This window comes from Apus apus, chromosome 19 (genome assembly GCF_020740795.1).
Source record: "Apus apus isolate bApuApu2 chromosome 19, bApuApu2.pri.cur, whole genome shotgun sequence".
NCBI classification, from domain to species: Eukaryota; Metazoa; Chordata; class Aves; order Apodiformes; family Apodidae; genus Apus; species Apus apus.
Window position 1 is genome coordinate 412,568 of NC_067300.1, and position 16,243 is coordinate 428,810.

The 16,243-nt window shown below is 62.3% G+C and overlaps 1 protein-coding gene across 2 annotated transcripts; it reads right to left on the reverse strand.

Annotated features, from left to right (window-relative positions):
* Nucleotides 1–1,034: 1,034 nt before the first annotated feature.
* Nucleotides 1,035–12,164, reverse strand: MAMDC4 (MAM domain containing 4). Of its 2 annotated transcripts, XM_051637036.1 has the most exons (29): nucleotides 12,049–12,164; nucleotides 11,349–11,462; nucleotides 10,729–10,902; nucleotides 10,411–10,536; nucleotides 10,022–10,167; nucleotides 9,803–9,887; nucleotides 9,421–9,549; nucleotides 9,050–9,196; nucleotides 8,775–8,869; nucleotides 8,327–8,485; nucleotides 7,627–7,711; nucleotides 7,030–7,179; nucleotides 6,760–6,876; nucleotides 6,410–6,541; nucleotides 6,018–6,148; nucleotides 5,811–5,919; nucleotides 5,399–5,515; nucleotides 5,028–5,162; nucleotides 4,783–4,913; nucleotides 4,491–4,707; nucleotides 3,984–4,121; nucleotides 3,773–3,894; nucleotides 3,578–3,668; nucleotides 3,185–3,331; nucleotides 2,783–2,917; nucleotides 2,380–2,507; nucleotides 2,171–2,285; nucleotides 1,888–2,063; nucleotides 1,035–1,314 (listed from the first exon to the last, which is right to left on the reverse strand). In XM_051637036.1, exons 1-29 carry the CDS (start codon nucleotides 12,086–12,088, stop codon nucleotides 1,267–1,269), a joined length of 3,639 nt encoding a protein of 1,212 aa, XP_051492996.1. In that variant the 5' UTR covers nucleotides 12,089–12,164; the 3' UTR covers nucleotides 1,035–1,266. The 2 variants fall into 2 exon arrangements, with proteins under 2 accessions (XP_051492996.1, XP_051492997.1); XM_051637037.1 differs by lacking the exon at nucleotides 3,984–4,121.
* Between the last annotated feature and the right edge of the window lie 4,079 nt (nucleotides 12,165–16,243).

Here is a 16,243-nt window from a genome sequence, read left to right on the forward strand (position 1 = left end):
GCCTGAGGGGCCTGGGGCAGCGGTGGGTGCTTCTGCAGCGCTCCTGGCTGCCCAGCCCCCTTCCCTGGGGGAGCGAGCTGCAGCTTTGGCTCCCAGCCCAGAGCTGAAATCAATCCTCTAGTTTCATGGTGTGTGGAGGCAAGAGGAGGCTCTGGATCTCTGCAGGATGAGGTGGGAGTAGAGGCCCTTGGTCAGTAGCTGTAGAGAGCCCTTGTCTCACTTCTGTTGACTCAGTTCACAGGGGCTGAGCTTTGGGGGCTTGTTCCTGCAGAATGGGGCTGTGCTGAAGCTGGGGGATGGTGCTTGAGGGGACTGGGACACAGCCTGAGCAGGACGGAGCTGAGGGGAGAGCTGTCTGCAGCAGGGCCAGAGGGAAACCAGGTTGTGGTGGTGGACCAGGAAAGCAGGACACCCCCAACCCCGCCTGAGGAGCTTGGGGTTTGGGGAGGGCAGGATCCTGGGTGGGCAGGTTGCTGCTGAACTGCCCTGTGCTGTTGGACCTGGGGGGTGAGATTGGCCAGGGTATTGCATTCAGTTTTGAAAGCTGGAGGAGGAAGGGAAGAGGGGAGTCCTGAGCAGGGCTGCAGACGTGGGCACTGTGCCCTGAGCCTAGCCTGAGGCTGGGGGATGTTTTTCCTAAGTGACATTTAAATGCAAATTCTCATGAACTTTTGGAAGATGCCTGGGAGGTCCTGCTGTGGGTGGGCACCCACAGTGGGCTCAGGGCTGCTCTCTGCCTGCAGCTGTGCTGTGTGGTGCCCCCCACTCTGCTCAATCCCCCTCCAAGGCCAGCAGAAGCACCGGGCTTCCTCCCCAGTGTGGCCCTGTGCCCTGGGAGCTCTTGCTCCTAATCCTGGCTGCATGCTCCATGCAGCACCTGCTGACCTGCCCAGCCCTGGGAGGGGGCAGGACTGTGAAATTCACGCCCCTCCATGTCTGGGACCCTGCTGGGATGAGGATGGTGGCTGTGAGGAACTCCTGCAGATGGCACCTGTCAAAGCACGGGGCGCAGCGCTACAGCTCAGTGAGGAAAGTTGAGGTTACAAAAGCTAATAATGCTTTTCCCGAGCGCTCGGGGGTAGGGGAGGCAGCGGCACCTCCCTCTGGGGGCTGATGCCCCGGGGGCAGCACCCACGGCACCTCCCCCTGCCCGGTGTCCGATGCCAAGAGCCAGAGGCAGCTGCTGAAGTGTGAGAAGCTGCTGGAGGGGGATGCTCTGCCCTGTGGTCCCTCGCTTGGCTGGGCAGGCAGTTACTGCTCCTGATTTCAGGCCTCATCCCCTTCTTTTGGCACTGATGAAATAGTGACCTTGTCCTGCAAAGGAAAGTCAGCAGCAGGTGATCACAGCACGCCTGGGCTGTGTCTACTTTGAAATACTAGGACTTCTTCCAAGCTGTGGAGAGGAGAATGTCCGTGACAGCCCACCATGATCCCAGCAGAGGAGCCAAATCCCCAGCAGACCCAGGGGGCTCCACAGCCTCTTTTGGGGTCAGTTCTGGGGCTAGTGACTCTGCTGGGGACTACGTGGCACCCAGTCCAGCAAAGGAAACTGCAGCTGAAGCTGCCTCTCACGGCGTGGAGCTGTGGTTTACAGAGGACAAGCAAGGTTGGTTTGTCTCCCTCCCAGCAGGCTCCAAGCTGGAGGATCTGCAGCCCCAGCTCCTCCTTCTGGGGCAGCTCTAACGGCAGCAGCTGCATTTCTGGGTCGGTCCTAGAGCTCAGAGTCGCTCAGTCACCGGTGACCAGATAAGAGCCGAGCCCTTTGCACCTCCCTGCCGTGTTGGCAGTGTAGGCACAGGGGGAGCCCACTGGGATCTGCTGAGCTTTTCGGAAAATGCTGTTTTGACTCGGTTTGGGGCAAGAGGGAGCCCTTCCCCCTGTCCTTACATCTCGAAAAGTGATGTTGTCGAAGCCTTGGGGAACATTGCTCTCTGCCGGTGACCCACTGGCCAGCCCTCGCCGCCTCAGCCAGTACCAGCCACCAGCAGCCACCAGCACCAGGACAACGGTGGCCAGGAGAACACTGAGCACCACCTCCACCGTGAAGCTGCTGGAGGATTTCTCTGCAGGGAATGGAGATGCTGTCAGGCTCGACCCACCACCCAGGAGAGCTGGCCCCAGCCCCGAGTAGTGCTGGGTTAACATTTCACAGCCAGAACCAGCCCCAGACCTTCCACTGATGCCTCTGGGCTGGAGTGGCAGCCCCCCCCAGTGCTGTACACAATGTCATCCAGAGCCACTGTCCCCTCCATCGGCCACCTATGTGTGCTGATCTCAAAGATGAGCTGCAGGGAAAGATGAGATGGGGTGTGTGTGCTGCATTGGAAGGGCTCCTTGTGCCCCCTGAGGGACCCCCACACCCGGGGTGTCTCTGCTCACCTGGAACTCGCTGGGGCTCTGCATGGGCACCACAGCTCCCCGCCAGCCCCAGCTCCGGTGCCCGGGCACGCTCCAGACTGTGCGCTGCCCCGCCGGGCCCTGCACCATCACCCGCAGCTCCCCACAGGCTGCAATGTGGAGGACAAGTGTCTGGCACCAATGGGCACCCAGAGACTTTGAGAGCCACTAGACCATCCCAGCTGGGCTGTTGTCCCCTGAGATGGCAGCACACAATGGGAACATGTCATCCCCATCACCCAACCAGAGCTAAACAAGAGGGTCTTTGGTCCTGTGGGTGGGGAGGGGGTTTGGGACCCCTGACCAAGTCCCCACTCGCATCATGGTAGGCTCCTAACCCTCTCCCCAGGGCCAGCAGCTCCCTCCTGCCCCTGTAGTTGCTCACAGAGGTTCTCCAGGATGTCCATGTGGTACCAGAACCGCAGGCAGGAGTTGGCAGCAGCAGGCAGATGCTGGCTCTCCAGCCGGGCAGTGGTGCCCCCAGGGCCCAGCACACTGGTGTCAAAGTGCATGTAGTGACCTGGATGGGCAGGAACAGAGCACAGAGTGTCCCCCAGCTCTGCAGCCCACCCTGTGTGTCCTGATCCCCCCCAGAAATGCCCAGATTGATGCCTAGAGGATTGCACCCCCACCCTGCCCTTTACTGCCTCTGGGGCTGAGCCATCCCTCTTAGGGACAGGGATGCTATGGAGCCAGGACTCCCAGGACATTCCCGGGTGACCCCATCCATTTCCAGTCCCTCCTCCTTCCCCCAGCTGATGCCTTGGGGGGTCTGGGGGTCTCCTACCGTCCCTTGTGCCCAGGGTGTGATCCTGCTCAGGGCTGGGGTACTTGGCAAGGGGGATCCCACTCTTCCAGCCCCAGGCAAAGCCATGCAGGTGGGGGTCTGGGGGGCTGCTCCAGCCACACGTGTCCTTCTCAAAGTCACAGGACCCTAGGAGGAAAAAGGGGGGGTTGTGATGCACCCTGTGCCACAGGCACCTGCTGTTCAGCGGGAGCTGGGGCATCCAGGAGAACAAGCCCCAGCCCCCTCCCCACTGCACCCCAGCAGGGTGCCCGGTGGCCACATCAGAGCAGTGATGGATAGGCTGGGCTGTCCCCATCCCAATGGCTGTGTGTCCCCATGTGGTGCCCTGTCCCCCCACCAGTCTGTGGTGCCCCCCGTGGTGTGGGCTGTCACCTGGCTCAGGGCAGGCTCCCTCTGACACATGCAGGTCATCCAGCGCGATGTACCCATGGTCACCCCCAGCTCCCGTGGCCTCAAATATGACCTGCCGGAGGGCTGGGCTGAGGCTGGCAGTCCCCATGCTGCCCTCGTCACCTCCAGCCTGTCCCCAGGCAACCAGGAGACCCCTGGCACTCTGCCCCATCTCACCTGCCAGTCCCCATCTGGCTGGATGGTGACGTGGCCACGGTGCCAGGCATCCCCCTCCATGGTGCTCACACTCATCACCTTCCTCCGCACCATGCTCTGCTCCACAAAGACGCCGAGGGAGCCTGCCCAGGGCACCCACCATGGATGGGGTGGTCCAGGGCTGTGCCATGTGGGACCCTCACCCGTTCAGAGGTGCCCTGTGGACTCTCACCTGGAGTCCGGGCACTCAGCTGATACCAGAAGGCCAAGCACTGGGTGGTTGCGGAGGGCTGGTAGAGCTGGGAGGTGAGGGCAGCCACCTGCCCCACAGGCAGGGAGCCCCTGCCTGTGCTCACCACCATGTAATGACCTGGGGGGAGAGAAGCCCCCACACCATGACCCCACCCAGCCCTGCTGGGGGCATCAGGGAACTGATGGGGCTGGAGAATCCCCCTGGGTTTGGGGAGTCTGGGGGTTATGGAGCTCCATACAGCGGTGGCCTCTGCAAATCCTGGCAGAGCTCACAGGGAGAGCAGGGAGGGCAGGCAGGACACTCAGAGCAGGCAGAGAGCACAGGCTGAACACAGGGCAGGCAGGGAGGGCGGGCAGGAGGGTCAGGGCAGGCAGGAGGGTCAGGGCGGGCAGGAGGGTCAGGGCGGGCAGGAGGGTCAGGGCAGGCAGGAGGGTCAGGGCAGGCAGCAGGCTCCGCCAGAGCCCCAGGCAGGCACGGCCCTGGTACCTGCAGAGGTGCCGGTGCTGTGGTCAGCCTGGGGCCCGCTGGCGCTGCCGGTGCTGTTGCTCTGCCGCTGCCAGCCACGCTGCCCGCTGCCTGCCAGCCCACACTCATCCACCTCGAAGGAGCAGGAGGGCTCGGCCCCACAGGGCCCGGCTGTCAGCGCCAGGTCGTCCAGTGCCATGTCCCCCTGGAACCCGTCCCGCAGGGCCTCGAAGGCCACCTGCCGCCAGACAGCGGGGTCAGGTGGCCCCGAGCCCCGCTGGCAGCCGGGGGGACGGGGCGTCCCAGCCCTCACCCGGTACCGCCGCCGGCCCGTGCTGGGCAGTGTGGCCTGTCCCCGGTGCCAGAGGCTGCCACGGGTCCCTCGCTGGGTCCACAGCACAGTGTCCTCTGCTCCTTCCAGCCGCAGCTTGAGGTTCAGGGTGCCTGGGCAGAGGGGAGCGTCAGGCTGCTATCCCACACCCCTTGGAGACTCCCTGGTCCCCTGGGGAGCAAAGCAGGACTGGGCTGTCCCCAGGAGGCTGCCGTGGGGCTGTGTACCGATCTGCGGGCCGGCTAGACGGTACCAGAAGGAGAGGCAGCTCGGGGCAGAGGTGGGCTCCTGGCTGTAGGTGATGAGCTGTGCCCGCTGCCTGCGGCTGCGTGGTGCAGAAGGGTCCACTGCCATAAAGTAGCCTGAGTGTCAAGGACAAACAGGGTGGAGGGGACATGGACATGGGTGCTCCAAGCTGCACCCACATCTCCCACACCCCACCCCTGGATCCATGTGCCCCTTGGGTGGGCCTGGCTGAGCTTGCCCCGCAGGCGTGGGGCTGCTTGGAGGGCACAGGGTATGTCCCAGCCCTGGGGACAGGAGGCTGTGGGGTCACCTGGGCTACCTGGGGTCCCCAGGAGAGGAGCCAGCCCCTTACCTGAGCCAGTGGTGTGGTCAGGGCCCTGTCCTTTCCCTGTGCCATGGACCCATCTGAAGTCACTGGACTGATCCTGGTACCAGCCGCACATGCCCCTCTCAAAGTTGCAGGACAGCTCTGGCCAGAGAGCGGAGACCATGACAAGGGAATGAGGATAGGGTGCCCCACAATCAGGTCCCCAAAATGTTCATTTCCCCAAGTGCCCCTGCCCCACTCCCCCAGTTCACCCCATGCAGCTGCCCTGGGGCAGGATCAGAGCTCAGCCTCAGACCCAGGGCTTCTGCACTGTGGTCCTGTCCTTGGGCTGGGGACAGGGTGACAGTCACCGGGCAGCCTCTGTGAGAGCAGCGCCCATCTTTGTGGGCTGGGGGCCAGGATTCCCTCCTGCTGCCCTCCCTGCCCCTGGCCATACCCATGGCCCCTGGTGGCACCACATTGGGGTGACACTGCACGAACGTCACGTTGTCAATGGCAGCAGCGCTCACTGAGTCCTGCAGATCCATCAGCCCCAGCAGCTCGACCTGGGATGCCAAAGCAGCTGTGAGCCTGGGATGCCTCATGGCACTGGCACCGCCCTGCCAGTAGGTAGCCAGGCTAGTCCCTTTGCCCCTGGGAGCACCTGAAATGGCCTGGTCCTCTCTCCCAGTGGGACACTGACGCGTCCCTCAGCTGTGCTGCCATGCCCTGATGTGTGCCAGGCCAGGTCAGTGGTGCCAGCAGCATGATCTGCAACGCTGACAGCGAGGAAACCTGGGCAGGAGAAGCAGGGGCTGCGGAGACCCCCTGGGCCCTGGCACCCACCCAGCCCATGGCCAGAGGGGACAGGGACACCCCGGTTCCAGGATGGAGTGATGGAGCAGAGTGAGACTGGTAGAGGCAGCAAAGACAGGGAGGGGGTGGGAGTACCTGCCCTGTGGCAGGGCAGGGCAGAGAGCAGGCAGGGCACCCAGAAGCCAGGCAGGACGTGGGCAGGGAGAAGGCAGGACACCCTGGGCATGGGCAGGGGGTTACCTTGGGGTCCAGTGCGGATGCGGTAGCTCATTTCCAGGGTGCAGGCAGGGCCAGAGGGGCCCAGCAGAGGTGTACGTGCCTTGGCAGCAGCCACCATTTGTCCTTCCCCTGCCTGGAGAGCCAGGAAAGCCCCTGGGCAAGGAAACACCCTGAGAAGTCAGGGCAGAGGCCCCACATCGGTGGCTGCACCCCCCCCCCCAGCACAGCACCCTGCCTGGGCATCACCCTCACCCTTCCCACAGGGTACACACCCACCCTGGCTAGGCAGGAGCAGAGGGTCCCTACACCCTGGGAGTCCCGGTGGTGCTGGGGGCCAAAAGGCATAATCTGGGTGGTGGGAAGGGCCTCACCAGTGATGAACATGGCAGCGGGCTCGGCGGGCTCGGTGTCCCTCTGCACACCCCAGCGCAGCCGCCCCACGCTGACATCGTGCCAGCCCCCAGCCCCTGCCTCGAAGGTGGTCGCTCCTGCAAAAGCCCAGGCTCAGCCCCCTGGGCCACCACAGGTCCTAGGGGCTGGTGGGCACTTGTGTCCTCCAGCTGGGCCAGCTGGGGGGTGCCTGGGTCACCCTGCCCGGCGCCCTGGCTGCCCGGGGGCCGGTGCCCACCCTGGGCTCTCACCGCAGCGCTGCTCGTCAGAGCCATCGGCACAGGTCTGGGCAAAGTCACAGCACAGCTCCGTGCTGATGCAGCCCCCGCTGTCACACGCCACCTCCTCAGCCGTGCAGCGGCCGGCACCCGTCCGGCTCGGCAGCGAGACTGAAGGCTTCCCTGATGGAGAAACCCCCCGGGATGGAAAGCAGTGGTGAGGGGGCCTGGCAGCATCGGCATCACCCCTTCAAGCCACAGCCCCTTGTCCCTGTCCATCTCCTTTGCTTCCCATGTCCCCCAGCCCCATTCCTGCCCTGCTGGCTGCCACCAGGGGAAGGGGATGGAGGGGCACGGTGAGAGTTGCCTGTGTGACATGGCTTGGGCAGGAAGTTTTGGGACAAGGGGGTGGAAAGTGTCACAGATGCAGGGCGAGGACACCAGGCAAGCTTGGCTGTGGTCCCCAGAGCAAGTGCTTGCCATGCTGTGCCCAGGATGGTCATCTTGCTGAGCAGAGGGACAGGCAGAAGCTGTGGTGGAGCCTTCAGGGGTGATGCCACAGGCACAAGACACCTGGGAACAGCTGCCTGTGCTGGAGCAGGGGTTGGGGGCAGCCACCCTCCAGCTCACCCTGCTCCTGCATGCAGCCTGGGGACAGGATCAGGTCATCAATGGCCACAGTGCCTGTGCCACTGGCCACCCCCTCGATCAGCACCTGCAGGGAAGCACCATGTAGCAGTGTCAACATGGGGTATTGCACAGTATGGAAGGGCTGGGAGATGGCATCGGGGTTGGGGGGGACATCAGGGACCCATGGGACGGGGGAACCCTGTGATTGGCCAACATGTGCTTCCCCAGGAGGGGGCTTGGTGGGAGCAGGGGCAATGCTGTGGCTGAAAGGGATGGGAAGGCCATGGTGGGCTTGGGGTGATGGTGTTGCCAGTGCACACAGCCATGGCCCATGGCTGCCCTGGGTGCTGCTGGAGTGCTCTCAGGGTCCCATTGGTGTGTCCACCAAGGCCAGATGGGAGGCAGTTGGGTTGTGTGGGTGGCCCTGGGGGACAGCAGACAGGACAGTGAGAAGACATGGGGTGACATGGGATGGAGGAAGACACTCCCCTCCCTGTTACTAGTGGGATAGTCCCTGGGCTGGGGGGGCAATTTGGAGGTGTGGACACAGGGACATGGCAGTGGCACATGCCAGCATCAGAGGCTCAGCTCAGTTCCCAGCTGAGTCCCTACTCCATGTCCCAGGGGTGTGTACTGGGGGTGGCTCCATGCCTCTCTCCCAGCAAGCAGCCCAGTTTGCCCCAGTGTGGCCTCAGCCCACCTTGAAGCTCTCTGTCACATTGAAGTTCACCCTCTCCCGGACCCAGTAGCTGCCCAGGTCCCCTGTCCTCTCCTTCATCAGGTGCTTGGTTGACCTGGTCACATAGGAGATGCTGAGGCTGCTGGTGGCTGAGCCGTGGAGGTGGCAGTACAGCACAAGCTGGGGACAGGGGATGAGTGAGCCCTGAAGCCCTGGGCAGGGACACACAGTCCCCCCCCACATGGCTGCTGCCCCACAGGATGATCACAAAGGTGGGGCTGGAGGAGCTCAGGGGTCCAGCAGGCACCAGAGATGCCACCAAACCATCCCCCAAAACCCGCTGCCCTTTCCCAGCAAAGGGCCAATCCCAGCCTCAGCCCCATGTGGGGGTCCCCAAGGCTGGGGACCTCATTCCATGCCACCACCGTGCCCGCACGGGCTGTAATGTGGGTCCCCAGCTGTGACTCACAGAGCACGAGTTGGTGGCTTGGAATGTGGGACTGCTGAGCCGGGCAGGGCCGGTGGCCCCTGTGGTCGAGGTGCTGCCCACGAGGAGGAAAAAACCTGTGGAAGATGCCAGGAAGGGGCTGAGTGGTGCCAGGACAGGGGTGAGGGTGCAAGACCTTGGTTTCCTGGTGCAGTCTGAAGCTGAGCCCAGGTTGTGTGTTACCCCAGGGGCCAGAGGGCACATTGGCCAGTGGAGCCCCAGGGGCTGCCGTGGGGAGCTGGGGCCCGTTCACATACCTGCCCTGCTGTTGTGGCTGTGGTCCCGGGTGGGGACACTGCCCCCCGTCCCCAGGCTTAGGCTCGTGTTCCTCTCCCATGCTGGCTGCCCCACCTCGGCTTCCCAGCTGCAGAAACCTTGCTCAAAGGAGCAGCGGGTGAAGGGCTCTGCAGGGAGGCAGGGAGAGCAGTGACCCAGGGAGGTCCCCATGGGCCTGACCCCTCTGCCAAACACTTGGGGTGATTTAGCCCCTCCTGCCACACAGCTGTGGGGTCTGGGGTGAATCCTATCAGCCCCACGGTCCAGATTTGCCGTGTCAGGGCCGACCCTCAGCCCGCCCGTGGGGTCGGAGGGCCAGTGGGCAGGATCCCCCCGGGGCAGGGATGCTCACTGCACCGCGCCGCATCCTCGTCCGAGCCGTCCCCGCAGTCCTCGGTGCCGTCGCAGAAGCGGGGCTGGGCCAGGCAGCTGCCCTGCCCGCAGTGGCTCTGCTCCCCCCTGCAGAGCGGCTGCCCGGGCTCTGGGGGCGGGACACGCCATCAGCACACGGCTGGGCCCGCAGGGACCCCCGCGTGTGCTGCCCACCCCCCTCCCACCCCCCCATCATTCTCTGGGGTCACTCGAGGGACAGGCTTTTGCTACCCACTCCACAGCCTGGCCAAGGTAAGGAGCCCCTAAGACACCACAGGCAGCTGGTGGCTCCCCCGGGGTGCAAAGTCCAAAAAACTCCCTGCGGATCCCGGCTCCTGTCTCATCCCGGACACAGGACTAACCCTGCAAGCCACAGTTCCTGAAGATGATGTCGTCGAGCGCCACCTCTGCCTCACATGCAGGCAGTTGGGTCAGGGAGAAGATGAGCTGCCGACAAGACATCAGAGATGGTGTGAGCTGAGCTCCTGCCTGAGTCACCCGGGCACCTTTGGCTCCCAGTGCATCCCTGGCTCTCCCAGCCCCAGCTCAGTGGCCTGGGTACCGACACGGCCCCATCTCACCTGGAACTGCCCTGGGACCCGGCCCAGGTAGGTGACCAGCTGGTGCCAGCCTTGGCCTTGGTTCCTCGGGCTCTGCCACAGCTCCACCACCTCGTCCCTGTGCACCATGGCCAGACGCAGCACTGGCTGCTCCATCTGGTTCAGCCCTGCGGGAGCCCCAAAACATGGCCCTTGGCACTGGGCATCCCAGGGGATACCCCCAGGGATGAGTCAAGACCCACCAGCTCTGGGCACCAGGCAAGTGGGGTGGCAAGAACCCATCTTGAGGTGCCAGTAGCTCTGTCCTTGCCATGAGGGCAGATGGTCCCATCCCTCCCTGCTGCCCCCATCATTGCTTCCCTGTGCCTGGTACCCCAAGACCCGGCCGTGCCCACTGTGGGTTCCCTCACCACTTCCTGAGACGTGGTACCAGGCCCTGATCTCACATGTGGCGGCTGCTTCCCTCATCACTTGTGACCTGAGCCAGGCTGTGGCTGTGGTCTTTGCTGGAGGAGACACAGTCACCATGAACCATCCTGGGGAGGACACAGAGCAGAACAGGGGCTGCAGCTCCATGGGATGGCCCCGGAGCCACAGCTGGTACCGCTCCTGCCATACCACGGGTCTGCTCCATCCCCTCTACCCTACAAGACAGCACACTGGCTTCAGGGCACCCATGGCCTGTGGGTGCCCGAAGCCCGCTCAGCAGCCCAGCAGCTCCAGCTCACCCAGGTCCGTGCCCACGGTGTGGTCTGAGTGGGGACCCGTGCCCCACGCAGCCAGGCTGGCCCGGCCCCGCACCCATCTGTGAGCCGAGGTGCTCACGTCCCGCCAGCCGCAGGCACCTTCCTCGAAATCACAGGTGAAGGGGGTGCCCAGCACCACTGAGCCCCGCAGGTACCCTGGGGTGGGCAGACAAGGTGTCAGGGCTGGGCTGGGGACATCCTGGGGATCTGCACCCACCTGGGGACCTGCACCCACCCTGGGGACCTATGTCCACCCTTAAAGACATGTGCCAGCCCCAGGGACCTACACCCATCCTGGGGACCTGTTCCCACCCTGGGGACCTGCACCCACCCTGGGGTCTGCTATGCACACTGGGGTCCTGCACCCACCCAGAGGGATCTACCCAGGCAAGCCTGGGAGTCTAAGCCCACCTCAGAGACCTGCACCCACTTTACCTGAGGGACCCTCATCCATGATGGGGTCCTGCACCCACCCTTGGCACCAGCACCCATCCCAGGGACCTTCACCCATGGTGCCCCCAGCTCCATTGCCTGCCCTCACCCCAGGAGCAGGGTCTGGGAATGGGGCAGGGGTCAGGAGGTCGGCGGGTCTGGGCACCCACCACATTCATTCTCATCGGAGCAGTCACTGCAGTTGCAGACGAAGTCACAGAGCTGCTCGGCTGCGCTGCTGCAGCTGTTGACCACCACGGACCAACTGGGGAGGACAGTGACAGCTACAGGAGAGACAATGGGGCTGAAATCCCCATGGGCACCCAGGCACGGGGCCCGTGGCAGTGACAGAGGGCACACGTGGCCTTCAGGTGACATTTGTCTGGGCTCTCGGCAGCATCGTCCCTCGGATGGGACCTCCTGCTTCTCCTCTGGCACCCTGCACCTCCCCCACCTCCCACTTCACTATCTCCCACCCCCAGCCCCTGGGGTGCCAGAGCCCATCTGGGCTGGGACACTAACCCACACACCCCTGTTTTGAGTCTCAGCCCCCATTTTGGGGGAAACAAGACAACATGAGCATTTTCCTCCCCACACTGAGCAATGCCACCAGCAACACGCAGCTTGGCACTGGCAGCTTCAGTTCCCTGGAGGACCCTGATCTGACCTTCATCAGCAGAGCCCAGAGGAGGGTTTTGCTGTGTCATATCTGCCCCATCCCCCCCTGAGGCAGCACAGCCCTCCAGAGCTGATCCCCATTGAAGCCCCCAACCCCCATGGGACCCCAAGCTGGGGTGGGAGGGAGCAGGGCAGCCAGTGCCACAGCCCCTTCCCTCCCCGTGGCACAACCCCAGTGTTGGCAGAGCTCACCCAGCAGCAGCAGGAGGGTCAGTGTTGCCTGCCCAGCCATCTTGGCCTCTGGGCCACGGTGAGGGTAGAACGGAGCCGGGAGAGACAAGGGGCTGGCAGGAGAGGCCAGGGCTGGAATCTGGTCCTCAGGTCTTACCCCGTGCTGGACTTCAACCCCGCTCTTATCAGCTCCCCAGCTCTGGCCACAGGGTTTATGGCCAAGCAGTTTGCTGGGCTGGGACAGGTCACCATGTCCTGCTGCCCGGCACTGCCACCAGCATGGCAGGCAGTGAGGTGGCAGCTCTGTGTCCCCAGGCCACCATCACCTGTTTTTCCCCAACAACCCCCTCTTCCTCACCTGCCTTTTTCCAGCCGTGCCGAGATGCTGGGTGCTCCTCTGCGTGGGACGGGGCCAGCTCGCGCTGTCCAGAGGCACACACTGGTTTGGTGAAGGAAAAGGACACTTCTTCCTGCCCAACCAGCCATACTGCCTGGAGAAGCTGGCAGCTCTGCCAGGGGTGGGGGTCTGTGCCATGCTGTGCCAGCTGCCTGGGCTGTGTCCTGTCTAACCAGAACGAGAAATGGTGACTGAGCACCAGGAGCAATGGGAGAGCCTTTGAGAGCAGGGCACAGATTTGGGTGCAGGGCACACGGTGACTGAGGGGTACACCCTGGCCAGGGAGGGCAGTTGTGCTGGGTGTAGTGGAAATGGGGTGCAAGGAGCAACTTCCAAGGCAGGCAAGGTACAAACGGGTCATGATGCACCTGGGCAATGGTGAGCCACAGCAGACAGGGGGCTGTAGGACTTGGGGGGGCTTAGCCATCTAAGTGTTGGAGCTTTGAATTCAGAACAAAACTCTGGCTGTCTGGAGACTTGGGACAGGCTGGAAGAGGAGGCAGGGACAGGCAGGAGGACAGGCAGGAGGAGCAGCCCATCCCAGAACCGAGCTGAGCTGGCTTTGCCAAAACCCAGGGCTCCAGCCCAGCCCAGTGACATGCTGATGGCAGGAGGGGTCTCATCCTGCCCGGCGTGGGCAGAGCAGCCTGGCAGCCCCATGCTCCTGCTGCCTGTGCAGCAGCCATGGCAGGAGGATGCCCTGGCTGGCGCAGAGCCTGGCAGGCTGCCTGCAGGGCCCCTTGCACAGGGTCCCAGCTGCCCATGCCCAGCCCTTGCCCTGTTCCCCAGCCAGCAGCCTCTGGGCCTGGGGTCCTGCAGGTGCCACCAGCAGGAGCCAGCCTTCACCCCTTCCTGCCCTATATGACCACCATGGGGCAAAGGGCACAGCTCTGGGTGGTTCCTCGGGGGAGCAACCCAAGCAGAGTCCCAGGAAAGGCTGATCAGCCGGGAAGGAGCTTCCCCAGCTCTGTTGCCCTTCTCTGGACACACTCCAGCCCCTCAATGTCCCTGTTGCGAGGGGCCCAGAACTGACCCCAGGATTCCAGGTGCCCCCTCACCAGTGCTCAGCACAGGGGGACGATCCCTGCACTGCTCCTGCTGGCCACACCAGTGCTGATACAAGCCATGATACTCGTGGCCGCCTTGGCCACCTGGGCACACACAGGCTCATCTCTCAAGTAACAAATGACAGAACAAGAGGAAATAGCCTTAAGTTTCACCAGGGGAGGTTTAGATTGGATATTGGGAACAATTTTTTCCCCAAAAGGGTTGTCAAGGCCTGGCACAGGCTGCCCAGGGCAGCAGTGGAGTCATCATCCCTGGAGGGATTTACAAGCTGTGTAGATGTGGTGCTGAGGGACATGGGTTAGCACTGGCCTCAGTAGAGTTGGGTCAGTGGTGGCCTTGGCAGTGCTGGGTTAACGGTTGGACTTGGTGATCATAAAGGTCTTTTCCAACCAAAATGACTCCATGATTCTATGACTCTGCAGGCAGAGCCCTGCATGGCACCACAGGCGCTGCCTGGTGATGGCAACCACTGCCCCTGCCTCAGTTTCCCCACATGGACAGGAACCCCTCCTGCCTGCGCTGCCAGCAGCACCTTCCCCCAGAGATGGGCCCCTGGAGCCGATGGTTGAGGGTGGTTGTTTCTCCCCTCAGCTGATGGCCTTGGCCAGATTGCAGCACGATTGCATCAGGGGCAGTAAAACCCGGGGTCCATCTCCTTCCCCCAGTGTCAGCTGGGACTGGCCTGGCCCCCAGGGCAGCAGTCCTGCCTTTCCTGGCTGCCTGGAAACCCATCAAGCCCCAAGCTGACCACCTGCCAGCACTGAGGCCTCTGGCAAAGCAGCCACCAGCTGCAGGCAGAGCATCTCCAGCAGGTCTGATCCCTCCCCTCTGCGCTGGGGTACACAGGGGGATGCTGGGCCCCCAGCATCAGAGACATGGGTGTCCTGGAGCGGATTCAGCTAGGGGCTGTGATGATGATGAAGGGACTGGACTTCCCACAAGGAGAGGCTGAGAAAGCTGGAGCTGCTCAGCCTGGAGCAGAGATGGCACAGGACATGTCCCTGTGTGTTTAAGACCCAACAGGAGAGAGAGGAGGGAAGGAGGCAGCTTCCTCTGAGCAGCGAGTGCCCATGAAGGGATGAGAGAAAACAAGAAAAAAGCAAGAACATGGATCACAGAATCACAAAATCATAGAACGTGTGGGGTTGGAAGGGACCTTTAAAGGCCATCTAGTCCAGCCCCCCCTGCAGTGCACAGGGTGCACTTTTTAACTAGATGAGGTTGCTCAGAGCCTCCTCAAGCCTGACCCTGAGTGTCTCCAGGGATGAGGCCTCCACCACCTCTCTGGGCAACCTGTTCCAGTGCTTCACCACCCTTGTTGTAAATAACTTCTTCCTAATGTCTAATCTAATCTACTCTGCTCTAGTTTTAGACCATTGCCTCTTGTCCTATTGCTACAAGCCCTTGTAAACAGCCCCTCCCCAGCTTTCCTGTAGGACCTTCAGGTACTGGAAGGTCACTCTAAGGTCTCCCTGGAGCCTTCTCCTCTGCAGGCTGAACAATCCCATCTCTCTCAGTCTGTTTTCATAGGAGAGCTGCTCCAGACCTTGGATAATTTTTCTGGCTTTCTCTGGACTCCTTCCAACACATCCATGTCCCTCTTGTGCTGAGGGCTCCAGAGCTGGACACAGTTCTCCAGGTGGGGTCTCAAAAGAGAGCAGAGAGGCAGAATTTCCCCCCCTTGACCTGCTGGCCACACTGCTTTTGATTCAGCCCAGGTTGTGACTGCCCCTCTGGGCTGCAAGCACCATTTTCTCATGTCCAACTTTTTGTCCACCAGTATCTCCAAGTACTTTTCTACAGAGTTTCTATTAGATCATCCCCCAGGCCGTAGTGATAATGAGGATTGCTCCTACCCAGGTGCAGGACTCTGCATTTGGCCTTGTTGAACCTCATTAAGTTCACATGGGCCCACTTCTCTAGCTTGTCCAAGGCCCTTCTGGATAATACCCCTTCCTCATCCACTCCTCTGGAGCGTTGATGGCACCACTCAGCTTGGTGTCATCTGCAAACTTGCCGAGGCTGCCCTCAATCCCATTGTCTATATTGTTAATGTAGATACTAAATAGCACTGGACCCAGTACAGATCCCTAAAGAACACCACTTGCCCCAGAAGGGTTGTCAGGCCCTGGCACAGGCTGCCCAGGGCAGTGATGGAGTCCCTGGAGGAACTTAAAAGCCACGTAGATGTGCTGCTGAGGGACATGGTTCAGTGGTAGCCTTGGCAGTGCTGGGTTAATGGTTGGACTTGATGATCTTAGAGGCCTTTTCCAACCCAAATTATTTGGTGATTTTATTCACATGCATCCTGATCCACCTTTTGAATTTGGGCAGGACACCAGGCACAGGGGCTGAGCTTCAGCAGGTTGTGCCAACCCTGCACTGCTCCAGGCACAGAGGAACTATCTCCTGTCTTGGAGCCCCCATCCCTGACAGCAGGAGGGGGAGGCAGCAGCAGGACCAGTGACCAGGCAGGAGCTGGCAGCTTGCAGGACTGCAGCTCGGAGAGTGAAACAGGGCTGGGACCAGGGAGGGGTGGTTCCTCCAGCCCCAACCTTACACGTGACAGCATTCGAGCAATCCATCTGTCCAGCCTGACCTGCATGTGTCCCTCAAGCTCTTCAGCCACCCCAGGCTCCAGCAGCCTTTCCCAGTCTCCCCACCCCACTTCTCACTGGGCATGCAAGTGGAGAGGCTCCCTGGGATATACAGGAGCCAGCCCTGGCAGTCCAGAGATCTGAAGCCCAGGAG

What these genes read in the sequence shown, in the direction of transcription:
- MAMDC4 (XM_051637036.1), bottom strand. Translation starts at nt 12,088, where the DNA reads ATGGCTGGGCAGGCAACACTGACCCTCCTGCTGCTGCTGG. An exon ending in ATGTGACAGAGAGCTTCAAG is followed by an intron (nt 7,712 to 8,326) that starts GTGGGCTGAGGC and finishes GCTTCCCTGCAG; the next exon opens with GTGCTGATCGAGGGGGTGGC. An exon ending in CACCCTGGGCACAAGGGACG is followed by an intron (nt 2,918 to 3,184) that starts GTAGGAGACCCC and finishes CTGCCCATCCAG; the next exon opens with GTCACTACATGCACTTTGAC.